The sequence below is a fragment of the Equus quagga genome, chromosome 8 (genome assembly GCF_021613505.1).
Source record: "Equus quagga isolate Etosha38 chromosome 8, UCLA_HA_Equagga_1.0, whole genome shotgun sequence".
NCBI lineage: Eukaryota > Metazoa > Chordata > Mammalia > Perissodactyla > Equidae > Equus > Equus quagga.
Window position 1 is genome coordinate 33,873,255 of NC_060274.1, and position 27,171 is coordinate 33,900,425.

The 27,171-nt window shown below is 39.5% G+C and overlaps 1 protein-coding gene and 1 long non-coding RNA gene across 20 annotated transcripts in view; both read right to left on the reverse strand.

The window, feature by feature from the left end:
- Positions 1-528: 528 nt before the first annotated feature.
- Positions 529-4,459, reverse strand: LOC124244054 (uncharacterized). The gene is made up of 3 exons (XR_006889868.1): positions 3,679-4,459; positions 2,211-2,374; positions 529-1,462 (listed from the first exon to the last, which is right to left on the reverse strand). It is a non-coding gene; the product is annotated as an uncharacterized LOC124244054 (long non-coding RNA).
- Positions 4,460-4,613: 154 nt separating this feature from the next.
- The window catches only part of NRCAM (neuronal cell adhesion molecule), a 253,025-nt gene continuing 230,467 nt past the window's right edge, over positions 4,614-27,171 (reverse strand). For 15 of the 19 annotated variants that reach the window (XM_046670455.1, XM_046670451.1, XM_046670452.1 and 12 more), the window contains 3 exons: positions 18,420-18,551; positions 17,110-17,188; positions 4,615-7,927 (listed from right to left, as the gene is read on the reverse strand). In XM_046670455.1, the coding sequence (XP_046526411.1) occupies positions 7,690-7,927; positions 17,110-17,188; positions 18,420-18,551 (449 nt within the window). In that variant the 3' untranslated portion in view covers positions 4,615-7,689. Of the gene's footprint in view, positions 7,928-17,109; positions 17,189-18,419; positions 18,552-27,171 lie in introns of all 19 variants that reach the window. The other 4 variants (XM_046670456.1, XM_046670454.1, XM_046670453.1 and 1 more) reach the window with 2 other exon arrangements.

A 27,171-nucleotide genomic window follows, 5' to 3' on the forward strand; every position in this document is an offset into this window, starting at 1 on the left:
TTAGGATGAATATTTTGGTATGAATACCAAAATTTGCCTATCCATTTACTTGTTGATGGACTTTTGGGTTATTTCAAGTTTTCTGCTATTATGAAAAGAGCCTAGTTTCTTCTTTTAATCTCAACAGATCACTCACTCCTATTCCTACAGGTGGGAGAGGGGAGAGGCTGGCATGTAGATGAGCGCACAGTGTTTCTCACTCGTTAGTGTGCACCAGAATCACCCAGAGCGCTTGCTAAGGCACGGATGCTGGTCTCCACCCACAGACTTCCTGATTCAGTAGATGTGAGGTGGGCCAAGAACTGGCATTTCTAACAAGTAGTGCTGATGCTGCTGTTCCGGGCACCACACTTTGAGAACCACGGGTCTTGCGGCGTCTCCTTGAGAAAACAGGAGGACAGGGAGGTGAAGTGGCCTATAACATGGTGTTGGACTCATCAGAAGCCTCATTCATACACAGCCCTGATCCCTTCTCAGACACATGTAAGCCTGGGGATGGTTTATCTTGACAGCTTTATTGAGGTACAACTTACATATCACAAATTCACTTGTTTTAAATATACAATTCAATGATTTTTAGTAAATTTACCAAGTTGTGTAATCATCAACACAGTCCCGTTTTAGAACATTTCCATCGCTCCAGTAAGATCCTTCCTGCCAATTTACAGTTAATCCTTGTTTCCACACCAGGTCCCAGACAACCACTCACCTGCTTTCTGTCTTTATAGGTTTGCTTTTCTGGACAAGTAAATGGAATCGTGCAATATGTGGTCTTTTGTGTCTGGCTTCTTAAATTTAGCATAATGTTATTGAGGATCCTCTGTATTGTAGCACGTATTAACACTTTTTAAAAAATTACCAAATAGTATTCCATTTAATTGCATGGATACACTGTTTAATTGTATGGATAGATCATATTTTGTTTATCCATTCATCAGTTCACGGACATTTGGGTTATTTTTTGGCTCTTATGATTGATGCTTCTTTGAACATTCGTGTACAAGCCTTTGTGTGGACACATTTTTTAATTTATTTTGGGTACATATCTAAGAATGGAATTTCTGGGTCATATGGTAAATTTATATATAACATTTTAAGAAACTGCCAAATTGTTTTCCCAAGTGGCTGTACCATTTAATAGTCCCGTCAGCGGTGTGGGGTTCATTTTCCTAGATACATTTTTTTTTAAATGAAAGGAATACAAGAGAACTTGAGATCAACCTGTATGAAGAAATGTATTCAAAATACTGTTCATTAAATACTTTAAGTGCACATCCAAGGGTGTCGGAACCTGGCGCTCCCTTACATGGATTTCAGTCTCAGTTGAATCCTTGGGAAGCTTTAAACAATCCTGAGGCCAGGCTATGTCTCAGACAATCCCAATAGGGACTCGGTGGAGCAGGTGGGCAGGCATTGGGAATTGGAGCTCCCCAGGTGATTCCAATGTACAGGCTGAGGCCCTCTGATTAAAAACAAAAAGTCTGTTGAGTCATTCACTGAGATAATAGCCCAATAATCACAGCTGAACAAAGAGCGTCTCTAGGACAAACCGAGTGCGACTGGAGCAGTTTTATGGCTATGGAGGGAACAAAGAACGCACTGTCTGGCAAATAGTAGTCTCTCTGATTATCCTCATTTACTTTTCCTGGTATAACTTTTTCAACCTTTTGACCATGAAGTGGAGGAGAGAAGATGACAACTGGAGCGGGTGTACAGGTCGGGAATCGATGGTTTCAAAAGTCTGTCTGTTTTAGAAGGGAGAGACTTTGAGTGTGTTTAAATGTCAACAGACAGTCCAGTGGAGCAGAAGAAGGGATAACTGGTGGGTGAGACTCCCCCACGGATGAGAGAGGTTCCCAGACCCAGGGTGAAGGACTGGTCCTAGCGGGGAGGAAGGATGGTTCCTGTATTTTAACAGGAGGCAGAGGATGGGAGCACATGGAGGCAGGCATTTTGGTTTGCTAGCAGGAAGATGAGAGAATTCCTATCTCTGGTTTTTCTTTTTCTTTTCTTAAACGAATTGTGATGTAAGGTCATTTTGTAGACAGTGATTTGTGAGGCTGGGTGGTTAAGAGGAAGGCAGAGAAAAGATCTGAAATAGTCATTGCTGAGTGTGAGAATATAAGTTCACCTGACTAGAATAAGCAGGTCTACTGGGCAGTGTGGAGACTTGAACCATTTGAAGATATTTATGATTTTATGATACTCACCTCTATTCTGTCTCTCGGCTCCTAGGGGCAAGCAGGAGAAAGCAGACAGCAGACTTGATCCTGAGTAACATGATACGTCCACAGGTATTTAGAAATGACAGAAGGGCAAAGGACTTTGGGGTCAAGCAGGAGTGTTTCAAAAAGAATGGAGAATAAAATCCATGCTGGAAAGGGATGGAGAGAAAGAACAAGCTAAGGGTTGAGAGAAAGGAGAGCACACAGTGGGTTGGAGGAGAGGTTGTGGGCAGAGAGTGGGGTGCTTAGATTATCTTATCACAGAGGTAGAGACGTCAAGGAACTGAGCCCAGGGACGGATGGATTGGCCATGTGGGTAATGACAAATCTCATCCTCTCCATTTCCTCACCCTCGACTCACTCGTCAACTCACTCAATCTGTTACCACACTCTACCCAACAGCTTTTATTTAGGTCTCAAATGACCTCCATGTCTTCAAATCCAAAAAATATTTTCCAATCCTCATTTTGCTTGATTTTTCAGCATTATGTTTTACTGGCTTCCAAGACAACATAGTCTCTTTATGTCTTCCCACCTTCCCTGGCTCCTATTTACTGGTCTCCTGTAGAGGCCATTTACCTCTTCCCATCAATTATATACGGGAGTTTCTTAATAGGGTGCAATCTTCAGCCCTCCTGTCTATATTTTCTCCCTAGGCAATCTCATCCATGCCTCATGGCTTCATTACTACTCATCTTAGAATTTTCTTTTGAGCATTATGCCCACATATCCAGTTCCTACTAGTCATTTCCACTGAGATGTCTCAGAGGCATTTCAAACTCCTCATTTACTAACTCATTTATTGAACTCATACCTTACCCCCAATTCTGGTTCTTTCCTGATGTTCCCACCTAAGCGAGCCTCACGTCTGGTTAGACAAGTCAGAAATCTAAGAGCCATCTTTGATACCTCCCTTTCCCTCAACCTTCCATATCCAGTTTATTACTCCCATGAGTTTGCTTCCTAAATATCTTTAGAATCCACCCACTTCTCTCCATCTCCAGTGGTATGATCTGGAGCCAACCTCTACCATCTCGTGGCTAAACTGTGTAGCTCCCCAGTGGCTTCTTATGATTCTCTGTCTGGCTCCCCTCCAGCCCATTCTCCACACTAAATCCTGTGAGTTCTGCCTCCTCCTCAAACACAAATCTGGTCATATAACCCTTTACCTCAACCCCTTCAATTACTCCCCACCTTCCACTGCTCCTTGGATAAATTAAAAAACCTGTCCTGTGGTCCTCAGGACCCACAGGGCCTGGCCCCTGCGTCTGCTCCAGGCACACTGGCCTTGGCCGTGCAGCAGCTTGGTCCTGCCTTCTCCTCCTGGGTCCTACTGGTCCCTTGGCTCTCAGTTCACACTTCCTCCGGGAAGCCTTCCTGACACTCCACACCGCCCAGCCTTCTCTACAATTTGTTCTCATGGAACAGTGTGCCTCCCCTTCACACTGCTTACCTGTTTGGAATTACACAGCCATTTAGGTGGTTATTCAATGAACGTCTGTCTTCTCACATCAGACTCCAGGCACCATGCGAGCGGGAACCACATCTCTGGTTTTGCTCATCTTGTACCCTCCCCACTTAGCAAAATATCTGGCTGTCGTAGGTGCTCAAAAAACTTTTGTGAGGGGATTATTGGGAATCACAGGATTTATGAAGAAAGGGATATTAGAAACCATCTTTCTGTCATTTTCAAGTTGAAGAAACGAAGGTTTGGAGAGGTGGGAGATTGGGGGGGTTCCCTTATACACGGTCACACAGCTAGCTGACGGCAGATCTGCAACGTAAATCCTGGTCTCTTTCTACTTCAACCTGGGAATAATTTGTTTGTTTGTTTAATATAAATACTCTGGTAGTATTCTCTCCCTCTCCTGCTTTTTTTAATGTAAAAAATAGAGCTTGTCTGTGCTTAAACTGTGCTTTTTGTGCTATCCAATCAGAAAACATCAAACCATTGGTGGCAGACAAGATGGCATGCTCTGGAGGAGGGGGGGAAACCACCATAAGGACATGCCCCACCCTCACCCCCACTGATGATGGGTGATGGGTGCTGAGTGGGAGCCAGGAGACACAGTTCTCCTTCTCTGCTGCTGAGCAGCCACCCAGCCGCCGGCCACAACCAGTAAGAGGAAGATTAACGCGGCTCACGGTGACACAAACTTACTCCCTGGCGGTTGTGGCCTCATCAGAGAAAGTTGCAAATCCCATTTGGCAGCAGGCAATCATCGTCTGCACCATTGCCCCACAGTCTGATTATCTAGGGTTTCCGCACTGCTCTCCAGAGCCTTCGATTTCCCGCAGTTTCTTTCGCGTCGAATAGAGCACGGGAGCCCTCTGGTGGTAATTTGTAGAAAAATCTCACGAAAGGGAGAAACTTGCTTAGTTCGGGTGAGACGAATCCTCAGTTCTTTTTATTTCTTTCACTTGCCTCCACAAGCCATTTCCAAAACCAGCCATTAAAAGTAAACCAGAGGCATTACAAACCATCTGAAAAAGGGGCCATCAGTGGACCGATGCTGTTTGTGGTCAGGCTTACAACTTGCCAGCCCCACAGCCTGGGGGTATGGACTGTGACTCCGGCCCGGAGCGTGGAGCGGAGGTCTGGATTTGCGTTCTGAAGGGAATGCTGTCCATGGTAGAGACACCACGGTCTACGTAGCATTTTACAGTTGACTTGTATCATATGTTGTTATTCAAATTAACTGTGTAGGGAGGCGAAACTCTGTGCCAGCAGAAGGTCGCGTGGGTGGAAAGCTGGGACCAGGTGAATGAGGGCAGGTGGTAGAACAGAGGGGCAAGCCAGGCCTTGGCTGTGTGCAGAGCTAGACAGCTTTGAGACAAGAAGAAGAACAGGGCTGGAGAGAAGGGGCATGGATGACATCTCCGTAATGCTCGTAAATGCCAAACTGTCTCATCCAGCGGGGGAGGTGAAGGCATCCGAGTGGCCCTTGCTGGGGAGGGTGGAGGTCCAGGCAGGCAGAAGAGTGGCACCTGATGTCTCAGACTCTTTCTCAAAAGGCTGGTAATATCTACTCCTGCTTTTTATGAAAATCGTTTGCTCCCATTTTATTAGCTCTGTTTTATATTATGTATGGGTTTGTGCTTAATTTTCTCTGCATATAATAGCCTAGTAAAAGCAAGAATCAAAATTTGTATTTTAAAACATTAAGAAATATACGTCTGAAAAAGTTAAAGATCACAAAGAGATCAAGACTGTTTAATAGTTACTTTTTGATGGAAATCCAGTCACATCCGCCTGTACTGTTACAGAAACCATTACTTGGACATTCACACTCCACTAGGAACATGATATAGTACAAAAGAGAGAGGGACTTTTAAAACCACATTTGATTTTTAATACAAAATCTGTTGCACTATTACAGAAGTGACCCCCTCATGCACAGATAAATTTAGCATCTACTGTCACGGAAGAGTAAAAACGGTACTTTTAATTGTTTTTCCCAAACATTGGCAAATTTAAAGGACCTTTTTTCTTTGTGCTCTCTGATGCCAAGGCAAGCTTGCTTTGTCTCTTTGTATTTCCATTAGAAAGGCTGATCTGTGAAAAGCGACTGTTGGAGACATGAAACTCTTTAGGGCCATCTTTACCTGGGATTCCTTCAACCTTTGCTTTGCCTACATCCCTCAAAGATGCCAGGTGCTAGGCCTCCTGAGCCCCACAGGCAAAGCTCTGAAGATTCATCTAGAAACCTGCCGTCCATAGGTAGAAGAGTTCATTATTTCAGTTTCACAGCAAACAGGGAAAATAAAAACCCAAAAGGCATTTAAGTAAATGCTTACCAATCCCACAAACTGTAGTAATTTGCTAACTTCTTATACAGAACAACATAAACATTGTTTGCATGTTTATTTGTCTGTAACACCTATTAGCATATAGCATCTACACTTTAAGTGTATTTACAAATTCAACAAAATATCTACATATAAAAAGCTTTACTTAAAATTAAACTTGATGCAAGTTATGAGAAACCAATTTATTGGCAAATGAAACTGAGCATTCCTTCAACCATAGGTTGTTAGAGAATTTCATATTTGGAGGTAAACCATTTGATAGAGATTGCTTATGAATATGGCAGAACGTATATGTTTATTTTCAAAACTGCAGATGTAATCCCTTTGACAGTTGGCCTTGTTAGCACTTGTCAGATTTCTTAGATTCTGAAATGTGTCCATAGCAATTTGCATACACACCGTTTAATGCTGTAGAGTGTTTCAAAAGCTGCCACATAGGTCAAGACTTAGAGAATAATATATTCTTGTTGGCATGCTGTTATAAGCTTTTAGTTTTGGAATAACTTGTTTTTTTAAAATAACTTCTACCAAGTTGACATCTTTCTTACTGAATGTGACTTGTTTTAACAGAAACCATAAAAGACCATGAAATCATCATGTGCTCCAATTGGTGATGAAGCTTTTCTTTCATACCTAGGAGGAAAATGCTCCTTAAAATAAATTGTCTCATTTATTTTCACATCTCCTTTTTTCAGCATGGCAATTTTCATTATCTCTGCTTTTTAAAAGTTACTTTTAGACAATGACAGTAAGCGAGGACTCTGAGTAACCGTACCGACTGCTACAGAAGGCAGGATGTCATGGAATGCTTATTCTCTGAAGGCACCACATGTGTCTGGCCCTGTGCTTTCCGGAATAATTTTTGAAACTTAATTGGAGTGATCTGTTTTTGATTCTTTCAGTATGGCTCACATGCCAAAATGCATTGCAATCCACATTGTTTATGCCTAAAAACGACTGAACACAGAGATGATGTCCACAGTAGAACACTGTGCTGCTGTAATACCTGGAAGATTAGGAAGGCTACTGAGTAACAGGAGCAGAGAGCAGGTGACAGTCTCAGTAAGCATCAGCAAATGCAACTGTCATAATTAACTCATTTAGCAAGTATATATTGTACATATTTTCCTAACAGTCTCCCAAAAAGACTAACGACAGCTAGACATAGAGTCACCAATTTCACAACAATGTCCACAAAGACATTGAAGTTCTAGAGAATACTACAGGAACACTCTCGACAATGAAAACGGAATTCATATTTAGGGGTTCAGCTGAGGAGAGTATAAACAAAGTATCAAACCATGTTTTAATAACAGACACAGGTATGTCCTTTAAATGTGTAGCATTTTCATGCATCATATTGAACTGTATCCTGAAAAGGAACTAACACGATCTGTTGATGATGTTGTATTATTTTGATCAGTTCTGAGGAAGTCAAGAATACCTATTTTGAAGGAAAAAGTATGCACTTTGCACTGCAGTTCACATTAACATCATTCGACTGAGTTATGTTCTTGCCCTAACTGTTCTCATAATATTAACATACAGCAGAACATAAACTTCTGCCTCTATGTTTATAGTATGAGAAGGCTGACAGACAAGTGCTTAAGATAACCATTCTAGAGAAATGGGATATTGGCAAAGAGCTTACAAATTAAACAAAGGAATTCATGGCGTTGACAGGAGAAGGTGCCTCTGAGCTTTCGTTTCCTTCAGCCGGTTCTTTCTCTTTCTTACCACTGTATTGTCCAATAAAGGAGCCGTCCTCATTGAACTGGCCGTTCACCCCCTCTCCATAGTCAACTAGGCTATCATCGCTATCTTCTTTTTTCACAGTCCTGTCTGAAGGTGTTCGACTGCCTTTTTTCAAAGGCTTGTGGTCTTCTGCATCACTGGAAAAAAGAGACAACATTTTCGTCAAGACTGGTATTTAGGTAAAATGTTTTGTTCTTAAAGATCATGCATGCAAATTATGATGAAGCATATGGAGTCCGGAGCTTCTCTAGCCAATCTAATCATCAGGTTGACTAATGACTGGGATGTGGTTGGAATGGAAATCAGGTGCAGAGATGGCTTAATCGTGAAGTCTTCGGCAGGCGGATGGCTTCTTATTGGGCATGTCAATATATGACAGATTCTGGCTCCTGATTTGGAAGCAATTCAGAAATAATCACAAGCATTAAAAAAGGAAAGAATAGAGAAAAGTTAAAAATCATCACAATTTTTAATTCAAAAGGGGGTAAAAACACTATGGCACGTAGAGAAGTTAGTATGTTAAACTACATAATCTCTCTGATTCCTTGGATATGAATGGAGAATGATTTTGGTTAAGTGTGAAATATGGATTTTTTTTTTCCTGAGCAAGAAGGAGAAGCAAAATCCTGCATTTCAAATAATTTTGTTATTGAGTGCAGGCCAGACTCGTAAACTTTAACCTTACCTTTCAAGAGACCTACAAATTCCATTAAAAGGATGCAGAAGAAACAAATGAAAATAGCCTAAGAAGAAAAGCAAAATCCTTATACTGATGGTATACAATATTTTTTTTCTGTAAGAATTTTGGTTAAGGGGTAAAACTTCTTAATTTGGAAAGAGACACAATTTAACTTCGAAGCACTACATTTGTAATAGTGATGGCACGTCAAAATATTCTAAAGAGCCTGAGTGATTCCAAAAATCTGAAAACACACACTTCCTGCCCTCATCTTTACCCCACTCCCCCCTACTCTCAATTGTGTTATGCAGCTTATCACATGGATGGGACTCTGAGGAGCGCAATTTAATAAAATTTTATAGGACTCAATTTCTTTTGGCTTATCTCTCTGTTGAATCCCTAAGCACAATATCTGGAAGTGGAAGAGTAATCATTCTGTTTCTGAACATCCACTCATATGGTCCTATAACTAGGCATGCACGTTGACCTATTCCTTAACAGGTAACATCTGCTTTTAAAAAAGAAAAATATAGAAAAAAGGCAACGACAATAGTTTTTCTTTCAAAGAACAAAAATGCAAGACAAAAGAGGAAACATAAACTGTATTAGTCAAAAATAAAAAGGCTTAATGTAAAAAAGAGGTCACATTAGCAGCAGGATGGCACCTAGCAATTTGTGCTAGGATTTTATTGATCCCTCTGTTTCTGAGAGTGGCTTTTTTTCTGGACAAGACAGGAATATTTCAAGATGCACAAATATTCTCGCTCTTTTGTCAATAATTTCTACTAGAGTCTTCAATTTTTCTCTAAGAACAAAATCTCAAGACTGGAAAATGATACTAGTTTAATGTGACACTGGCATATATTATTGAAAATTACCTGTTTCAACAATATACAAGTTCCTGTCACAAAGTGATATTAAATGATAATATCACTACTGCTAATAAATACCCGGAGAGGTATCACAGGACCTTGGGGTGGTCTGTATTTGGGGCACTTTGGGGGACATAGCATCCCATCTCCAACCTGTTGCAAGAACACCTTGCATATCTTTTGGATTTAATCATGAACTTCTAGGCTTCGCTTGAATACTTCCTGTGAAATATTGCTCATGACTTGGCAAGACACTTAAAATTCGGCTCATTATCGAACTCTTCAATGGAATTCTCACCTGGATTACAACTATTAGTCTTAATTTTGCTTTGTAGAACTAGTGTTCCAAGGAATACACTAAGAAATTCTAGTCTATGGCATTTCTTGGATCCATCCATCCATCCAGCCAGCCAGCCAGCCAGCCAGCCAGCCATCCATCCATCCATCCATCCAGCCAGCCAGCCAGCCATCCATCCAGCCAGCCAGCCAGCCATCCATCCATCCATCCAGCCATCCATCCATCCAGCCAGCCATCCATCCATCCATCCATCCATCCATCCAGCCAGCCATCCATCCATCCATCCAGCCAGCCATCCAGCCATCCAGCCATCCATCCATCCATCCATTCGGCTAGCTAATAAATATTTATTGAGTGCCTCCTCTAAGACAGAAAATTTTCTAGTCATACATTAGCAAACAAAATAGACTAAAACTCTGACTTCAATGAGTTACTTCTACTAAGGAAAATATAGACAATAGACAAACAATATATTTTAAAAAATAGTTATATAGTATGTTGGAAGGTGATCAGTGCTGTGGAAAATAACAGAGCTGAGTTCAGAGGATGGAAGGCGCCAGGGGAGGGGATAGAAGGTTGACATCGAAACAGGATGTCCAGGGAAGGCCTCATTAAGAAGTGACATCTGGTCAAAGACTTAGGAGAGTTCAGCTGGCCAGGTGGAGAGCTGGAGGGAGAGTGATTCCAGCAGGAGTAGCAAGCAGTGCAAATTCCCTGAGGTGAGCGCAAGCCTGGTATATTCTAGGAAGAGTTAAAGTAAGAGAGGTGACAGGGCTAGATCAGGGCGTCGTAGGACATCGCAAGGGTTCCGTCTTTAACTCTGAGTGAGATGGGAAGCCATTGGAGGGTTTTCAGTGGATAAGTGACATGATGTGACTTGCATTTTAAAAGGATTACTGTCATCAGTGCTGAGAATAGCCTACCCTAGGTGACAGGGACTGGTAAACTACAGCAAAATTGGGCCATGCCCACTTATTACAATTGTCTGTGGCTGCTTCTGCACTACAACAGGAGAATTGTAGAGCTGAAGCAGAGAGTATGTGGCCTGGAAAGTTTAAAATATTTACCATTAGTCCCTTTACAGAAAATGTTTGCCAACCCCTGCTCTAGGGGGTCAGGGAGACTATTGTAGAAATCCAGGAGAGAGATGGCTGTGACTTTGGCTAGAGTGGGTCACTGCGTGTGGTACAAGTGGTCAAATTATGGACATGTTTTGAAGGTAGCACCAACAGGATTTTCTGCTGGATTGGATTTGGGATACTAGAGAAAAAGATGACACCAAGATTTTAGGTTTGAGCAACAGGAAGGATGGAATGAATGACCCTTACTATGGAGTGCAGCATGTTTGGGGTGGAAGTGATCAGTTCAGCTGGGGACATGTTGAAGTTTGACATGTCAGAGGAACCACTCCTTTAATCATTTTATGAGTCTAGTACAACACTGATATCTAAAACCAACAAGAACACTTTGAGAAAGTAAAATTATAGGCCAATCTCATTCATGAATGTAGACGAGAAAATCCTAAAGAAATCACAAGCAAATCGAAGTTAGCAATCTACTAAAAAGATAATATATCATGACCAGATTGGGTTTATTCCAGCAATGCAGGTTTGTTCAGCATTAAAACATCAATTTATATAATTCACCATCTTAGCAGAATAAAAGAAAAATATCTTATGATTATCTCAGTAGATTTAGAAAAAAGGATATGGTAAAATTCAACACCCATTTACAATAAAAACTTTAATACATTAGGAACAGAAGTATCTTCATTAATGTGATTAAGGGTACCTACAAGCAATCTGGAGTAGATGTTATCCTTGACGGTAAATGTTGAAAGCTTTCTGTTTGACATCAGAAATAACAGTACGGATGCCTGCTATCATCACTGCTAATCAAAACTGCATTGGAAGTACTGAGCAATGTGATGAGAAAAATAAAGAGAAGGTGTATGTACTAAGAAGAAAGGAAACTGTCATTATTCCTAAATGATATGACTATGTATATAAAAAATCCAAAAGAATCTACAGGCAAACATTAGAATAAAAAGAGAGTTAGTATAGTATATTTTTACAGACTAAATAATATAGTATAGTAATTATATTAGCATAAAAGTCAATTTTATTTATGTACTTTCAAACAACTGGAAAATGAAATTTGAAAAATGCCTCCATTTATGATATCATAAAAATACGAAGTATATAAGAACATATCCAACAAAACTATGCGTAAGACCTCTATGAAGAACATGAAACTTTTATTCAAAGTTATTAAAAAAGACCTAAAAAATAGAGGAATATACCAAAACTATGGACAGGATGGCTCAAATATAGTAAATATGTTAACCTTCTCCATAGTGCTCTTTAGATTTAATTTACTTCCAATAAAAACACAGCCAGTTTCATGTGGATCTTGGCAAACTGGTTCTAAGATGTATATGTACATGAAAAGGGCCAGGAATATCTAAAAAAACTCTTGAAGAAGAATAACAAAGTTGGAGGAATTGGACCTAGCAGATATCCAGACTTGTTCAAAGCTACAGGATTAAGACAGTGTAGTTTTGGTTCAGAGATAGACAAATTGGGCAGTAGAAGGACTTAAGAGCCCTGAAATAGCTGGCAGATCTTTTTGTGGCTTTATTCCTACATCATATTTTTATGCTATCATAACTGGGAATCATTTTAAAAATCTTATTTTCCAACTTTTTGCTGGTACATAGAAACACAAATGACTTTTGCATTAATTTTGTGCCAAGCAACATGACTAAATTCTCTTATTAATTCTGATATTTTCTAGCAGGTTCATGTGGATTTTTACACACAGAGTCAGATCAGTTATGAATAATGACCAGCCAAGAAGGGGCGCCCTGGAAGCACTCATTCCAGCTTAACGGCCATTGTGGGTGAAAGAACGCACAGCAACATCGGCTGTACTTGAAAGAAGAGAAGGAAGGAAGAGGGATGCTCTGCCCTCAGTCTTTCCAGGAGAAGCTGTTCAAAGGCAGCTCAAGATCTTTTTAAGACTAGGTTTTAAAAGTAGTGTGATGTTGTGTCGTACTTCAATCATTAGAATCTGGTTAAATGAGAAAAATTAAATGAGGTGCCAGCACATGGCCTATGCCCAACAAGTACAAGGGCCCATCCATCTGCCATGACACCTCCTCTCTCCACTCCACTTCTCCCCACCCCGCAGGGAAGCTGCTCTGTCAAGTTTAAGTGGGAAAGGGCAGTTTCCCAAATGAGAGGAATTTAGAAGTTACGGAAGATGATTTAAAAGTCACAGACTTATTTAGCTACATAGTATCAAAGCTTAAAAAAAATTCACCCACATTTTTATGAGAACTTTTAAGGACAGAAGGTGTCAGATGTTAATTCTTAGCCTAGAATGTCAAAGATTAAAAAAATTTCAAAATAAGTCATAAAGTAGTATACATAGCTATAATACATAGATTTTGATACTTATACCCATGAATAAAAATGGAAAGAAACGTTCACATCACAATATCAAAACTCAGACCTGGCATTACTTCCTCTGGGAAGACTTCTTGTCCCGCCTTCGTCCTATGGCATCTCTTGGTGTGGGCTCCCTGCCCTTGCTCCCTTGATTGTACCCCTTTCATGGCACTCTTCACTATGCTCAGATTATTCTTTACTTCCCTGCACCCCTAGACTATAAACTAGTGAGATAACATTCTATTAGTTTTAAAATCCCCACAGCCTCGCATACAGTAGGCACTCAATAAATACTGGGTGAATGAATTCATTGGAAAATAACAAGAGAAGAGATAGTGGACATTTTAGAAATTCTGTAGAATTCTAACATTAAAAAAATTTTTCTCTCTTCTTAATCAATTTTGTGATGTCAGACAAAGCTCTGGAACCTATTCTTTCTCTTACTCTAAGAATGAATTTTAGGGTCTTCACTTTTTTTTCAACAGCACTTCTTTCAGGGTTGTGCACACAGAAGGTACCCATTAAGTGCCTACTGAGTACAATTCAGCAACAATGGATAAAATCTGTGATTATTCAGTCTGATTTTCCTGTGGTCACCACCCTACCACGGCCAAACCATGCTACAGTTTTATTGACACTCATGACCCAAACACTCCTTCTACAAATCCGTCATTATTTATACTGCTCACACACCGGTTTATGTTTGTGAACAGCATAAATCTAAAGTATATAACAAATGGGACATATCTTTACATCCTTCAAGCCTGTGAGCATGGGTTAGCATGCTTGCAACAGGACCGTGTTCACATGAATGACAAGATTCCCATGGCTGGAGCCTTCACTGATGCTATGCGTTCCAGTACCAGAGTCACATGGTCTATGACCTCAGTTCATTCTGGTTTTTAAAAGGGTGGATCTAAAGAATAAAACAATACTCACATGCTTGGCTGCATTGTTTCTCTGATTTTTCTATACGCTAGTAAGGATGCAGATCCTACTGTCTGTATAATTAAAGAAACAAACAAAGAGAGCTGCAGGCTTCCACCAGAGGGTAACCGGTTGGGGGTGGGTGATGGAGTGAGGGCACGAGGTCACAGCATATGAAAAAGAAATAAAATTTGGCCATTGAAGTTCCATCCCCCTTTGCACTATGAAATATGCTCTGGCTCAGAGCCCACCATGTAGAAACCGTTTCATCCTCAAGCTGAGGAGGAACAAATCATAAACAGAATTAATTTACATTTAGGCAATAGCCCTAATTTTGTGTGTGTCTGTGTGTGATCGGCATATTAATTTATTTTCAGAATGAAAAAGCATAAATAATACAGAGCTCAAAACTTCCAGAAGGTGCAAAGCAGAGAAGGACTCTGGTGATTTAGGGAGGAGAATGACACTTAGATGTATTAATAAAAAAAAAAAGACTCTAATAAACAGTTGGAACCATTTTCATTGATTCTGGCATCTAAGAAACTAAAGGTCTATGGTTTTTTAAGCAGAAAAGAAACCATAGGGAAAAAATTCTGAGGCAGTGTCAGGAAGTTACAGGACATAGCTGCATTTGTAGCAAAGGGTGGTTGGGTATTGGGGAGGTGATTTTGCTTGTGGGAGTGTCCTTATGAACTTTCAGCTTCAGTAAAAAAAAAAAAAATCACTGAGCTGTGTTTCAAGTTTAAGACACCCGTCAGAACATTATTTCCCCTTGGCATCTCCCAGATCAATGCAGCTACATGTGGGACAACTGTTTTTATCTTCATGCTTCAATCAATGGGTTTGTACTCAATAGGCCCAAGGAAAAGTCTTTGTCTTCTGAGAAACTCAAAGCATAAGCTAAAGATATCCATCTGAAAACGCTTCACAAACATATCACATATGAATTAACACCAAGACAAAGAAATACGAACAAATAAATGTAAACAGTGATAATGAGGCCAGTAACCAAAAACTTGCCATGTACTGCTCTGGAAGCCAAAATCCCATTAAAAGTTTCTAGTAGATAGCTCGTAGAGGAGCATAGGAATCATAGAACTAGAAACCTTCAGGGATCATTTAATACTTGAACAATTGTATCATTTTATAGATGAAAAAAATTGAGACTGAGACAAATTCAGTGTCATATCTAAAGGAATCAAGGGTAATGGCTGAGTTGACAGTAAAACTAACAGTCTCTTGGTTCTAGGCTAGTTCACATTCCACCTCGATTTCAGTCAAGTTTTAATGGAGTAGGCAGCATAGTGACCCTGAGAAAGTCCCATTGCATCAGATCATGGTTTCATGTCACCACAACAGCAAATTGACATCTGAGACCCACAGGGTGAGCAGTACATTGCCAGATTCACTTAAATGTGATCACGTAGAACAGGGATCCATCGCATGTGAGGAATGTATGAAGCGCAATGGTTTATTTCCAATTCACAAAATACATAATTTTTTCAGACGTTATTAAAGATTTAGCTTCATCACGATAAAGAAGGGAGTGGCGTGCACACCCTCTGTAGAATTCTAGTCACAAGAACTCTAAAAATAAGGTTATTTAGTAATTATCAGGTCACCTGCTTTACAGGAGAAATGTGTAGAAGAGTGAGTTAAATCGGAAAGATTTCAACTCGTCCAGTGGAAGTCAAGGCTGCCCTAGGCTGTGGCCACCTGCAGGCCGCTCTGATCTGTTACGAAAACCTTCTGGGTGGACTGGGCTGGGGGGCTGCATGAGGTTTTCAAACACTTTCAGTCCTAGAGTCAACATCTGACACCAAGACAACCCTCATTGGACATTTTTCTATATCCTGAGGTACAGAAATTCTGAGAAGTTTTAGAAATCACAGTCCTCTCTGTTGAAGAGAAGATCAGAATATGAAAGCTTAGGTGCAGAGACACAAAGGCAATCACTTGTATCTTTACAGAAACTGGTATGAAACCAATTTTGTCAAAAACATACAGCAGTCAGTTTTTTTTCAATCAGTTTCTCATATTCCTTATCCTTGGCATTATTTTGCCCCTCATGATACTGACATGGAAAAACCAAAAATGAGCACCAGAGACTGGCAAAAATTAACCCAAATGTTTTATCTGCAAATGTCATCTGGCAACCACGATAGTGACATATTTTATTTTACCCGAAAACCTTTTCTTCTGGCAAAAAAAGCCTCAATGAGGGCCCAGGGCATTAGAAGATTATATTTTATATAATCAAGAGACTTATAGAAAGAAAAACAAAGTGTAAAAGTATTTTATAAATAGGAGTATTCTTTAGAAACATTAAAATCCCAGTCTTTTAAATGAATAAATATATATTCTGTGTTAAAATATATATAAAATAATCACTTAGCCCTCTTTCAAAAGACCCCTAACCACAAGGCAAAAATATCTTTATTTAAAGAGTTTCTTGCTTTCTTTTTTTTATTTTTGAAACTATTTGGCACACAGGTTATGTTAAAATTTGTCCTAAATGATGGAGCCAAGCCAAGAATGTATTATCAAAGTTCTGGGAGTTAACACCCTGCCTCTAGGGCTGTGATATTTCTTAATAATTAACAGCTTCTAAAACAACCTCGTCATCGTTTCATGATTAACGGGCAGGGGCGCAGGTATTTGTTTTGGAAAAACAAGCTTCAAATCCAAGATTAAAAAAGAGTGACACCGATTCTATAAAAGCACTGCTTAGAAAAAGACAGGGGTCGCTTCCTTTACAATGCAGGTTTGCTGTTTGAACTCTTACTGTAACACACCAGCTTTGCTAGCTTGATCAACACAACAAGGGCCTCTGGGAAATATGACAGAATGGAAGACATTCTGTCTCAAACCTATGGCTGAAATGGAAATTTATTTTTTAATGAAAACTGATACTATTTTAACTGTGAGGGATATGTCAACATTTAGACGTGGAGGTGTCCCTAAACTACTATTTCAGGAAAACGTGAAATGCCAGGCAGAGCACGTTCTGGCAGAGTCCTATTCTAGGCAGACTGAGTGGAGGGTCTGTGCGGGTGGGGAAGACGGGGGCAGAGGAGAGGCGGCGGCTCACCTGTATTCTCCAAAAGTGCCGTCGTCTTCCTTCATAGGCTGGATTTCAGGATCGGCATGGGCATCTTCCTTTTCTTTAACTAAAAAATTTCAAAATGACGTTACCTATTGATCTTCTGTTTCCCAATTCAAAGTTTTTAAGAGTGCACTCTTTGAGATACACAGCAGTGAAAAATAATTCTACACACAGATGTCTAACCAGATGTATTATGTGGCCATGGAGACATTTTGATATTTGAGACTCTTTAAGGCAACCTAAGAGAATTCACATTTGTTAGCATATAAAGCTGACTTCATGGAAGCATTCTGGCACAAGTCTCTTACTCACCTGATGAAGAGGTAAGTTTTAAGTTTCTAAGATTTCTCTCCTATTTTACCAATCTATTTAGTAACTATATTCATGGTTACAAAATGTTTTTGTGAATCGGCTCTTTTGCAGAATTTTTTTCTTGCCACTGAAGGGAAAATGGCCAGGGAAAGAAAAGATAAATTCAGCGGATCCACTAAATCGACTAAACCATTGACTATATAGGGAAAGCAATGCTACTCATCACGACGTCAAGCTCAGTTCATGCATCTCTCCCTCCAGAAGACTTCACGTCCCTTCCCCCTCTGCCTGTTGGTTTCAGGTGCTGTTTTAGCACCTATGACTTATGTGGAGCCTAAGGAAGCAGAGTCACTAACATCTTCAGAGAAGAGATTCATTTACTCTCCCAAATGTCTTCTGATCCTTGACAATGTTTATTGTTGTTGTTAGCGCCAGGGAGCAGATTCTGACTCGTAGCGACCATGCGGACAGCAGAGCAGAACCTTGCCCAGACTTTTTGCGCCATCCTCTGACCTCCTGGCGCTGTATCAGACAATGCTCCGCTGCTACTCACAGGGTTTTCACGGTCAGTCTTTTTGGAAGTGGGTGGCCAGGTCCTTCTTCCTAGCCTGTCTAGTCTGGAGGCTCTGTTGAACTCTTGTCCAGCATGGGTGACCCTGCTGGTATTCGAAATACCAGTGGCAGAGCTTTCAGAATCACAGCAACAGGCAGCCAGCCACAGTATGACAACCGGCAGACGGGTGCTGTGGTTCTCTGGGAAACGAATCCAGGCCAGAGACCACTAGCCCACCAGGCCTGGCCTTGACAGTGTTTAGGCTCCCGACATATAAAAAGGGATCAAAAACTGTTTGAACAGAAAGTCTGAATTTATGGCTCTGGGAATATGCACTCACTGCAATCTACATGATTACCCTCATGATTTCTTTTTACTTTTATGGATAATTATGCAGCATTATAAAGGAATTTTAATCTGTCTTTCTTACCTGGATATTTACCACCCTTGTTTCTTCTGATGAAGCAAACAATCAGCAAAATTAAGATAAGGAGAGCGACAGCACACATTAGACCAATGAACCAGCCCTGAGTCGCAATATCCACCTGTCGGCTTGCCATCGCTGGAAAACAAATCAACGGTGTCGGTGGGAATGGGTGAAAGGGGAGATGAGAACTGTTGTAGTCTATTGTCGTAAATAATTGCCATAGTATGTGAGCTTTTATATATTTTACACATGGCCCTAAATTGGAATCTGTCAGTTATCAATCAGGAGTTAAAGACTTAATTTTGAAAAATCTTCACTAACCAAAAAAATTCAAAAAAAGAAATCTGAATGCTAATACCATTAAATGCTAACAAACTCTGTTGAACGCTGTGTTCGCGGTTATTTTAACTATATATTCTCAATAGAAACATAGTCTCAAACCCATTAAAAATTTATTGTTTATAGGATAAATTGTACATTAACCACAATAATAAGAATATGAGCCAATTTTAAACAGAACAGAATGTATACATCTAATGGAGTATTTTTCCTTCAAAGGAACCACTTGTGGAGGCTAAAATATCATTGCAACGATGCTGCCATTTTTCACAATGTTTTGGAAACCTCCTGTTAAAAAGGAAAATTTTCCACACAAGAAACCTGTCCACATAAGATAAGCAGCTTTATTATTTTATATAACATCTCAATTTGCATCCAAAATATCACTTAGATTTGCTACTGATCTCATGTTATTTATCTCATTTACAAGACTTGGCTCTGAGTGACTTTTGGAAATTTCTGAAAAATCCAATTTACCCCCAAAAGGGTCAATATTTAAAACTGAATATTGCTTAAGACCCATTCAAAAGATTCTGAAATATATCTTGATCAGTGGAATCATTATCGGAACAAGTGACCAGTTTAAAGAGAAAATACTCATTCATAAGCATACGCATTTTTTAGGTCTTCAAATATCCTGTTAGAGTCAATGAAGGTGAAGCCCCTTATTCAACCAGTTACAGTATGCAAATCTCCCAAGAAAAACAGAGCATACTTAGCATTTCTTGTATTATTCAAAAGTGTCAATCAAATGGGACAAAGTGCAGCATCAATGGCCATTCAGACATGCCCATGACGATTTGATTAAATAAATTGGTATGAATCTCTTTTAAAGAAGGTCTTTAATTTTCTCTTTTGACCGTAATCAAGGTAAAGGGTTTTCTTCTTTTGATTCATAAGCATGCCAAATCATGCTTTTAATTTGATTGAATTTCTTCTGATCCATTTAACATGGTTGGGTTAGGAGTATGTGATCTCTGGATGAAAAATAAGCATGGCTACACGTATCCCAGGTTCTGCTATATGTTACAAAACTAACGCCTCATTGCCTTCTTTCTCCACACAGAGGATAGAAATAAAAATGAAATGCTCAAAATCAAGTGTGAAGAGGAATGTGAAAAATGTGTGGATGTGTTATTGAAGAAATAAAATGAGAAGTGGAAATTCGTTATCTGGAATACAAAGCAAATGGCAGTAGCCCTCCTCCAGTAGCCTCTGTGCCTCATTGGTTAGAGGGGTTTTGAGTTGTGCTGCAACTCATACAATGGCAGCACCAGCACAGGCAGTGTTCCCCTCCATGCACAGCCCATATTCATCGTGAGGATGAAGACAGCAATACAATGAGAGTTAACATTTTGAAACCCTTGCTATATGCTAGGCAATGGGCTGCAAGCAAAATCTCATTTAATCTTCACAACAGTCCTTGGAGGCAGGCACGAGGAATAAACCCGTGCCCAGAGAGGGTAAGGAACTTGCCCAAGAGCTGGAGTTTGACCCATGTCTGTCTGACCCCAGAGAACACGGTACTGGCCACTATGCTCTATTCCTATAAGGCACTCCTGAAAACATTCCACGCATCAAATCTGCAGAAGGCTTTACAAAGAATAAAATCTTATAGGGACTTTCCATTCTGAGACAGGGAAACATATTTTAAATGTCCATCCTTACATACCCTTTGGCATTATATTTCTATCAATTCTCACATGGTCTTTGTGTGCTTTCTTCAAGACTGAATAAAAAATCAATTGGTGTAAGTCTACTGAGCATTTGATTGAAGTTAGAGAGTCCTTGCTTTTAGTATGCCTAATGATTTACAGCCTTGTCAGAAAGAGTATCTGCATTTACATTTTTCATTTACTTCAATGCAACTGGTAAGGGCAAAATGCAATAAGATACTCAAATACTAGTACAGACATACTCTTATAAAGATGGTGACATCAAAATTAACTGCAGCTGGTAGCTTGTTACTATGTAACTATGCAAAAAGCAGAAATGTTTCTTTGATGGTTGATAAGAAACATCCAAATTGACTTTGAATTTTTGCCTCTGTGTCTAAAGAAAAAAGTATCAATATTTCACTGCCCCATTATTTAAGATTGGGCAGACACAGTACGTTAACAGGTGCATGTGTGTGCATGCTCACACACACACACAAAACACACACAAGTGCACCAGAAGTTGATATCAAACAAAAACTATGTAAGTGAAAGGAACTTTTGACTTCCCATCCATATAAAAAGCCCAGACAGACTATAAGAGGCTTCAAGTCTTTCCAGGACATTCTAAGATCACCTTAACTAGAGATGTACATACAAACCCCAGTCATGGTCACCATTGTGCATCACACACACACACACACACAGAATGAAGCCTGTGGGGCCTTTTCTTCTTGAATCCAAGCTTCAGTGGGTGGGTATTAGAAGGATTGGTAGGAGAGTGAAAGAGGATTTTCACTTTATCTAAAACTTTTACAATAAAATTATATTCATGTATTACTTTTGTAATCCATAAAGCAATAAATTAAACAAATAGACAAATATAAAGAATACAAAAAAAGAAAATAAGCCAGAGGAATGAAATGTGCTTCATTTCCTGGAACTTAGTTTTAACAAGAGTCTTCTGCTGTCACGTTGCCTGTCGTCTCGTGGGGAACCTGTGCTCTGTGGCAGCAGGTATCTGAGAAGAATGCTGTTGAGTGCTTCGAATAAACATGGAAGAGACAGAGTGAGATAAATGGCTATTTATGGAGAATCCATTATGTATAAAAATATCCTGTTCAGGGGCCGGCCCCATGGCCGAGTGGTTAAGCTCGTGAGCTCCGCTTAGGCCGTCCAGGGTTCCCCCAGTTTGAATCCTGGGCACGGATGTGGCACTGCTCATCAGGCCAGGCTGAGGCGGCATCCCACATGCCACAATTAGAAGGACCACAACTAAAAAATATGTACTGGGGGGCTTTGGGGAGAAAAAGGAAAAATAAAATCTTTTTTTAAAAAAAATCCCATTCAGTTAAAATAGTTAGAAATATATAGAAAGGGAAAAAAATTTCATTCTAACACTGAGGGAATGTTTATATGTGTAAATGATGTGAAAAACTGAATGATCTAAATAAGGTAAGTTAAGGATCATATTTATCTCTGTTTTTGTAATAGTTTTTGGCAATAATGTGATTAAAAGATGATTTGCTCAATTCTGTAATTCATTTGAGATAAAGAGCCAAAGACAATTGAAAACCTGAACTCCCAACCCAATGGGGTCCCACAGAAAGGCATTCACGGGCCTCCCCATAACAGCTCCACGAGCTGGAGCGCTCGGTGGCTTACCCTCTGAGTGCCAGCCAGAACCACCAGAACCAACATGGTGTGTGCTCACCTGGGCCTGTCTCAAGCACACCCTCTGAACTCACACAACCAGAGGCCCCCTCAGCACCAACTTGAACTTTGTATGCTCCTGGCCTTAGACCCTTTAAGCCAAAGAAGCTCCAAGAACCATTTACAATTTCTTTCCTCCATTCTTCTCTGCCTATGGAAATTTTGCAAAAACAACAAATTTGAATATTTTAAGGGACCCAGAAGTCACCAAATGCTTCATGAAAGGAAAATTCTGTATAAGCTAAAGACAAAATCTAGCATGCTTAGGTTTATCATTTTAGTTTATCATAAACCTAGTCATGTCAAAAAACCAATTAAAATGAAGAACTATATGAAAACGTCCTCAAAGAAAAATTGGATGTCCAGATTGCTTATTAGTCACATATATTGCCAGTATATTAAATCTTTTTAATACAAAGGAAGCTTCTTTATCTGCACCTTGCCTTATGAAACTATTGAGCTTCTCCAATGATGTTTATAAAAAGAAGCTATACACTAAATAGCTTAAGTGAGGCATGAGAAGAATGGTTTTTTAAGAGTCACAGATGAGTCTTTTGGTAAACTTAAGTGCCTTTAAATTTATCCAAGTTATAGAGTCAAGCTTTCCAGAGTAATGATTTTCCTAAAGGAATGGTTATTTCTAAAAATATTTACTCGCATGATAAAGGCCTAAACAGAAAGTTGGAGTACATTCAACACTTTGTTACCAACATTCATTGGCCACCCAGCTTCTAATGCACAGAGCACACTGCATTAAGAAGGGGGCACTGGGTTTTCATAAACTGCTGAAAATTAAAGGTGCCACATCTCCTGGTAGACGTGGCCAGGACGTCAGTAGAGTGCCTGACCTGGGAACACATTAAACATTGAAATATAAGTGCTAATTTTCTGCAATTTCTAATAAAATTCTGTTGGGCAGTATGGGCAAAATGACTGCTTTTAAGTCAGTTTGATTTCTGCTACTTCAAGGTCCAATTTGAACAAATATATGCAATGGAACTTATTATGTCCTTTGTTTTTAATAACATGAAAAAAGAGATTTCATGAAAAAAATATATAGGTTGATGGTTCACTATAATTTTTTTAGATGTTTGAAAGGCTTTTTATTTATTAAACTATAGCATTATGAAATAAATGATCAGAAATAATGATGCACAATACTAAAATTTATGAGTGGTATTATATGAGTCCTGAACAGCGTGAACTGTTGTCTATTAGATATAATCCCAGGAAACATCTGAGTCTTCATTTACTGATGTGTGTGTGGCTGGGTATGCTGAACAATGCCGGAGGCAGAAGTCACAGAATATCAGAGAAGGCAAGCTAAACCCAATACTAGGTGGCTGCTTTTCAATTCTATTTATCATCTTTTTTTTTTTTTTTGAGGAAGATTAGCCCTGAGCTAACATCGGCTTCCAATCCTCCCCTTTTTGCTGAGGAAGACTGGCGCTGAGCTAACATTCATGCCCATCTTCCTCTACTTTATATGTGGGACACCTGCCACAGCATGGCTTGCCAAGCAGTGCCATGTCCGCACCTGGGATCTGAACTGGCGAACCCCCGGGCCACCGAAGTGGAATGTGTAAACTTAACCGCTGTTCAGTGTGGGTCTTTAAAGAATTTGTATTGGAGTAAGAAAGGATGCTCCTTAGAATAGTGGGTTTTGACCTGTTTTGAGTCACAAACTTCTTTGAGAATCTGCCTCTGGGGAGCTCAGCGACCCCAGGAGAGGAACATCTGCTTTAGAGAATGTTGGATGGTTAGGGTACACTGGAAGCAAAGCTACAAAAAAGAACTGCCAAATACGCTTTTATCAGAAGTTAAGAAAGAAGAATTAAAAGGGATAACAACTATTTCACTTGACATGCCCCAGAGAGCAAGACAGTCTTACCTGCTAAGTGTTCCTTACATATCGTATTCTGAAAAATCACAGTGCAACCTAAACAGCTTCTTAAAACACCAAATTATGGAGACTATATGATGCCATATGCTTGCTACTGAGTACAGATGACATCCACAGTCATTAAAAGATGCTATTTGGCTGACGCTGACAATTCTATCAGCCTTACCTCCATAGCCTAAATTAAAAATGACTTATTTATAGACATATTAACTTGAGTAGTTAAGAAATGATAAGATCAATTTATTATCCCAGAAAAAATGTTTTAGGATATTAAATCAGAAAGAGTCAATGGGCCTACTCAGATTCTAAATTAAGTTGCAAATTCTGTTATATAATTTAGAAGCTAAAGGCCTCTACTGAAACAAATTTAATGTAATAGCACTTCTTAGGATCAAAAGGAGAAGTACATTAAAGAAATTAAATAATGCACTTGACCTCTGAGATATAATTCACCATCACATGTATATCGTGTGCCCCTCTGTGCTAAGGGTGGGAAACAGTGAACGGCAAAACCAATTATGGAACTACATAGGGTCCTTCTGTGGACCTACGTGATTTTAGTTGTCTGAGATTTTCCTCTTAAAGGAATGAATAATGATAAGAATATGATCAATCAATAGAGACAGTAAATATGAACATGTGTGCAAAACATCAGTAGCAAAGAACCCAGGGAAAACATCGATTTTCTTTAAAAAGTTTTGGAATCACGGAACTGAGGAATTTAGTCTTGATGTAAGTATGGAAGATGCTCATGGCAGAACATAGTAAAATACTTCCAACAGAAGAGAAATTGGCTTATTCTTAAAGACATGCAGAGAAGATATCGCAACTTCCTAAGCTTGTGTTCTTTGGCCACTTTCATCATAGAGAATTCTAACTCTCCTTACTTTTACTCCCCACTCATCAACTTTCTTAGTGAACAAATACTGTTCAGTGACGTGCCAGACACTGTTCCCTGGGATGTGCTAGTGTCATTTCTCATCCGGGCTTTCTCAGCAGTCTGCCTTGAGTCCCTCTTGCTACTCTTAAGTCTTTCTTTGCAGATCCCACCAGCGTAGTTGCCTCCATTTTAGCTTCCTAAACTACATATCTGATCCTGTCACTTCCCTGTTTAAAACGTGCATGGCTTACCTCTGCCCACAGGTAAACACGAATTCCTTAGCAAGGCACTCCCGGCCTCACAGGACCACTCGCATCTGGCCTCACCTACCCCCCACTCACATCTGAGCTTCTCTTTTCCACACTCTCTTCATTTCAGCCAAACTGGACCGCTGGGTACGACCCAAAAGCCCTGTGAGTTTTGAAACCCCGTGCTTTTGCTCATGCCTCCTACCAAGAATTTACACACCCCCACCCCCTGACTCATCTGCCAAAATTCTATCTATCCTTCAAGGCCCAGTTCCATATTGCTTTCTTCGTGAAGCTTTTCCTAATCCTGTTTGGCAAAATAAACGCCTCACTCCTCTATGCTCAGATAGCATTTTGTTCAAATTGCTAGTTTAGCATCTATTTTTTCTGTTTTACTTGTTGGTCTTACCAGCCAGATTTTAAGCATATCAAAGGCAGGATCTGTCTTACTGTCTTGACACACAGTGCCTTAAAAAAGGCCGGTGCATTTTATGTGCCAGGTAGACGTTAGTTGTTGAACTGATTGAACCTTCTATATAGTCTTTTTTTTTGGTTCAGGTCAAATAAAGTTGTGAACTTTAAACCTGATTTTTATCTACTGGTTCTTTAGCTTTTCCTTGTTTCTAAACCTAGTTGCTAGTGGTGGGACCAACTCTGGTATAATTCTACGGTGAGAGTCTGACCACACAGAGGATTCCTCACCAGCTCCTCGGTGCCTTCCTTCCTCAGTCCTAGCTGGTTGACCACAGTTGTCTGCCAATTAGGTCAAGAATCAGGTTTAGTTCCTGACTTGCCAGTTAGTTTCTTCCTATTCCCTGACCCCAACTAGTCACCCCCAAAAGTGTTCTGATGACTGGTCCCAAGGGTGGGAAAGTAAAACGCTATGGAAAAGCAGTGGGCATCCATCACCCATACTGGGACCATAACTCAAAGCCATTATCTGTGTGTTTTTGGTTCATTTCTATAGTTGTCTTCACAGGTCTATTTCCTAGAGTCCCAGACCCCAAAACTATCTAAAGGGACACAGAAATTAAACAAATGCGCCAAGCAACCGCAAATCTTATACAGATGTTGAGGGCTTTAACCAAATAAGGACACGGATCAAAATAAGTGACTCTTGAAGATCTCAAGAGTATTTCCATGCTCAAAATTGAGGAGAATATTAAGGAAAAGGGTTAGTATGGCATAATATAGCTAATTGATTTATCCTGGCTTCTACTTCACGGTTTAAATAATTCCTTTGTAATTATGTATTTGAAAGCTTGAGTTTCACTAATATCTCTTAAAGGCTGTAAGAATATTTAAAAATGTAAACTCAGATGCATCTCTTTTCCCCTCTCTGATCAGAACTGCATTAAAATCGCTAGAAGCTGACGTTTCTATAGCTAAGGGTATCATACATCTTTTCTCTCAAGGATCCATTTCTTATTTATTCTCTTTCATGCTGTTTTAAATTAAAATATAAAAGATATATAAAGACATATTAAAGTTTGGAAGGATGGTGGAGCATTTTTATTTTTCTCCTCTCTCAGAGAGTATCTAAACTCTGCATGGAGAAGGAAAATAGAGAAGAGGATAGAATTCATTCTTAGATTGAAAAAAAAATATTTATAAGGAAGGAAAACCCAGGATAATACATTATTCTTGAGCAATTTAAAGTCTTATCATGGTAAAATGTCATCATTTTATGCAAGCAATGTTTAATTACTGGTACACTATTATAAGAAGCAATATAGAAAATAAGGTTAGATTTAGGTTTTTTTTTTTTTTAATTTAAACACGATTTCTCTTCTTATCTGTGAGCTATCAGATTTCAACACTGGAGGCTTCCTGAACCTTCCAACACTCCATTTTCGTTTGGCTCTATAATCATGAGTAATTCACAATTCAATTTAGTCACATTAACTGGTAAAACCTAAACTATTTTAATAAAGATTTCTTTTAGTTAGTTCTAATTCACTAAAATCAGCAGGTGATGTTGTTTTCCAGTGGAATACATGTGCTCTTCTAACGTGAC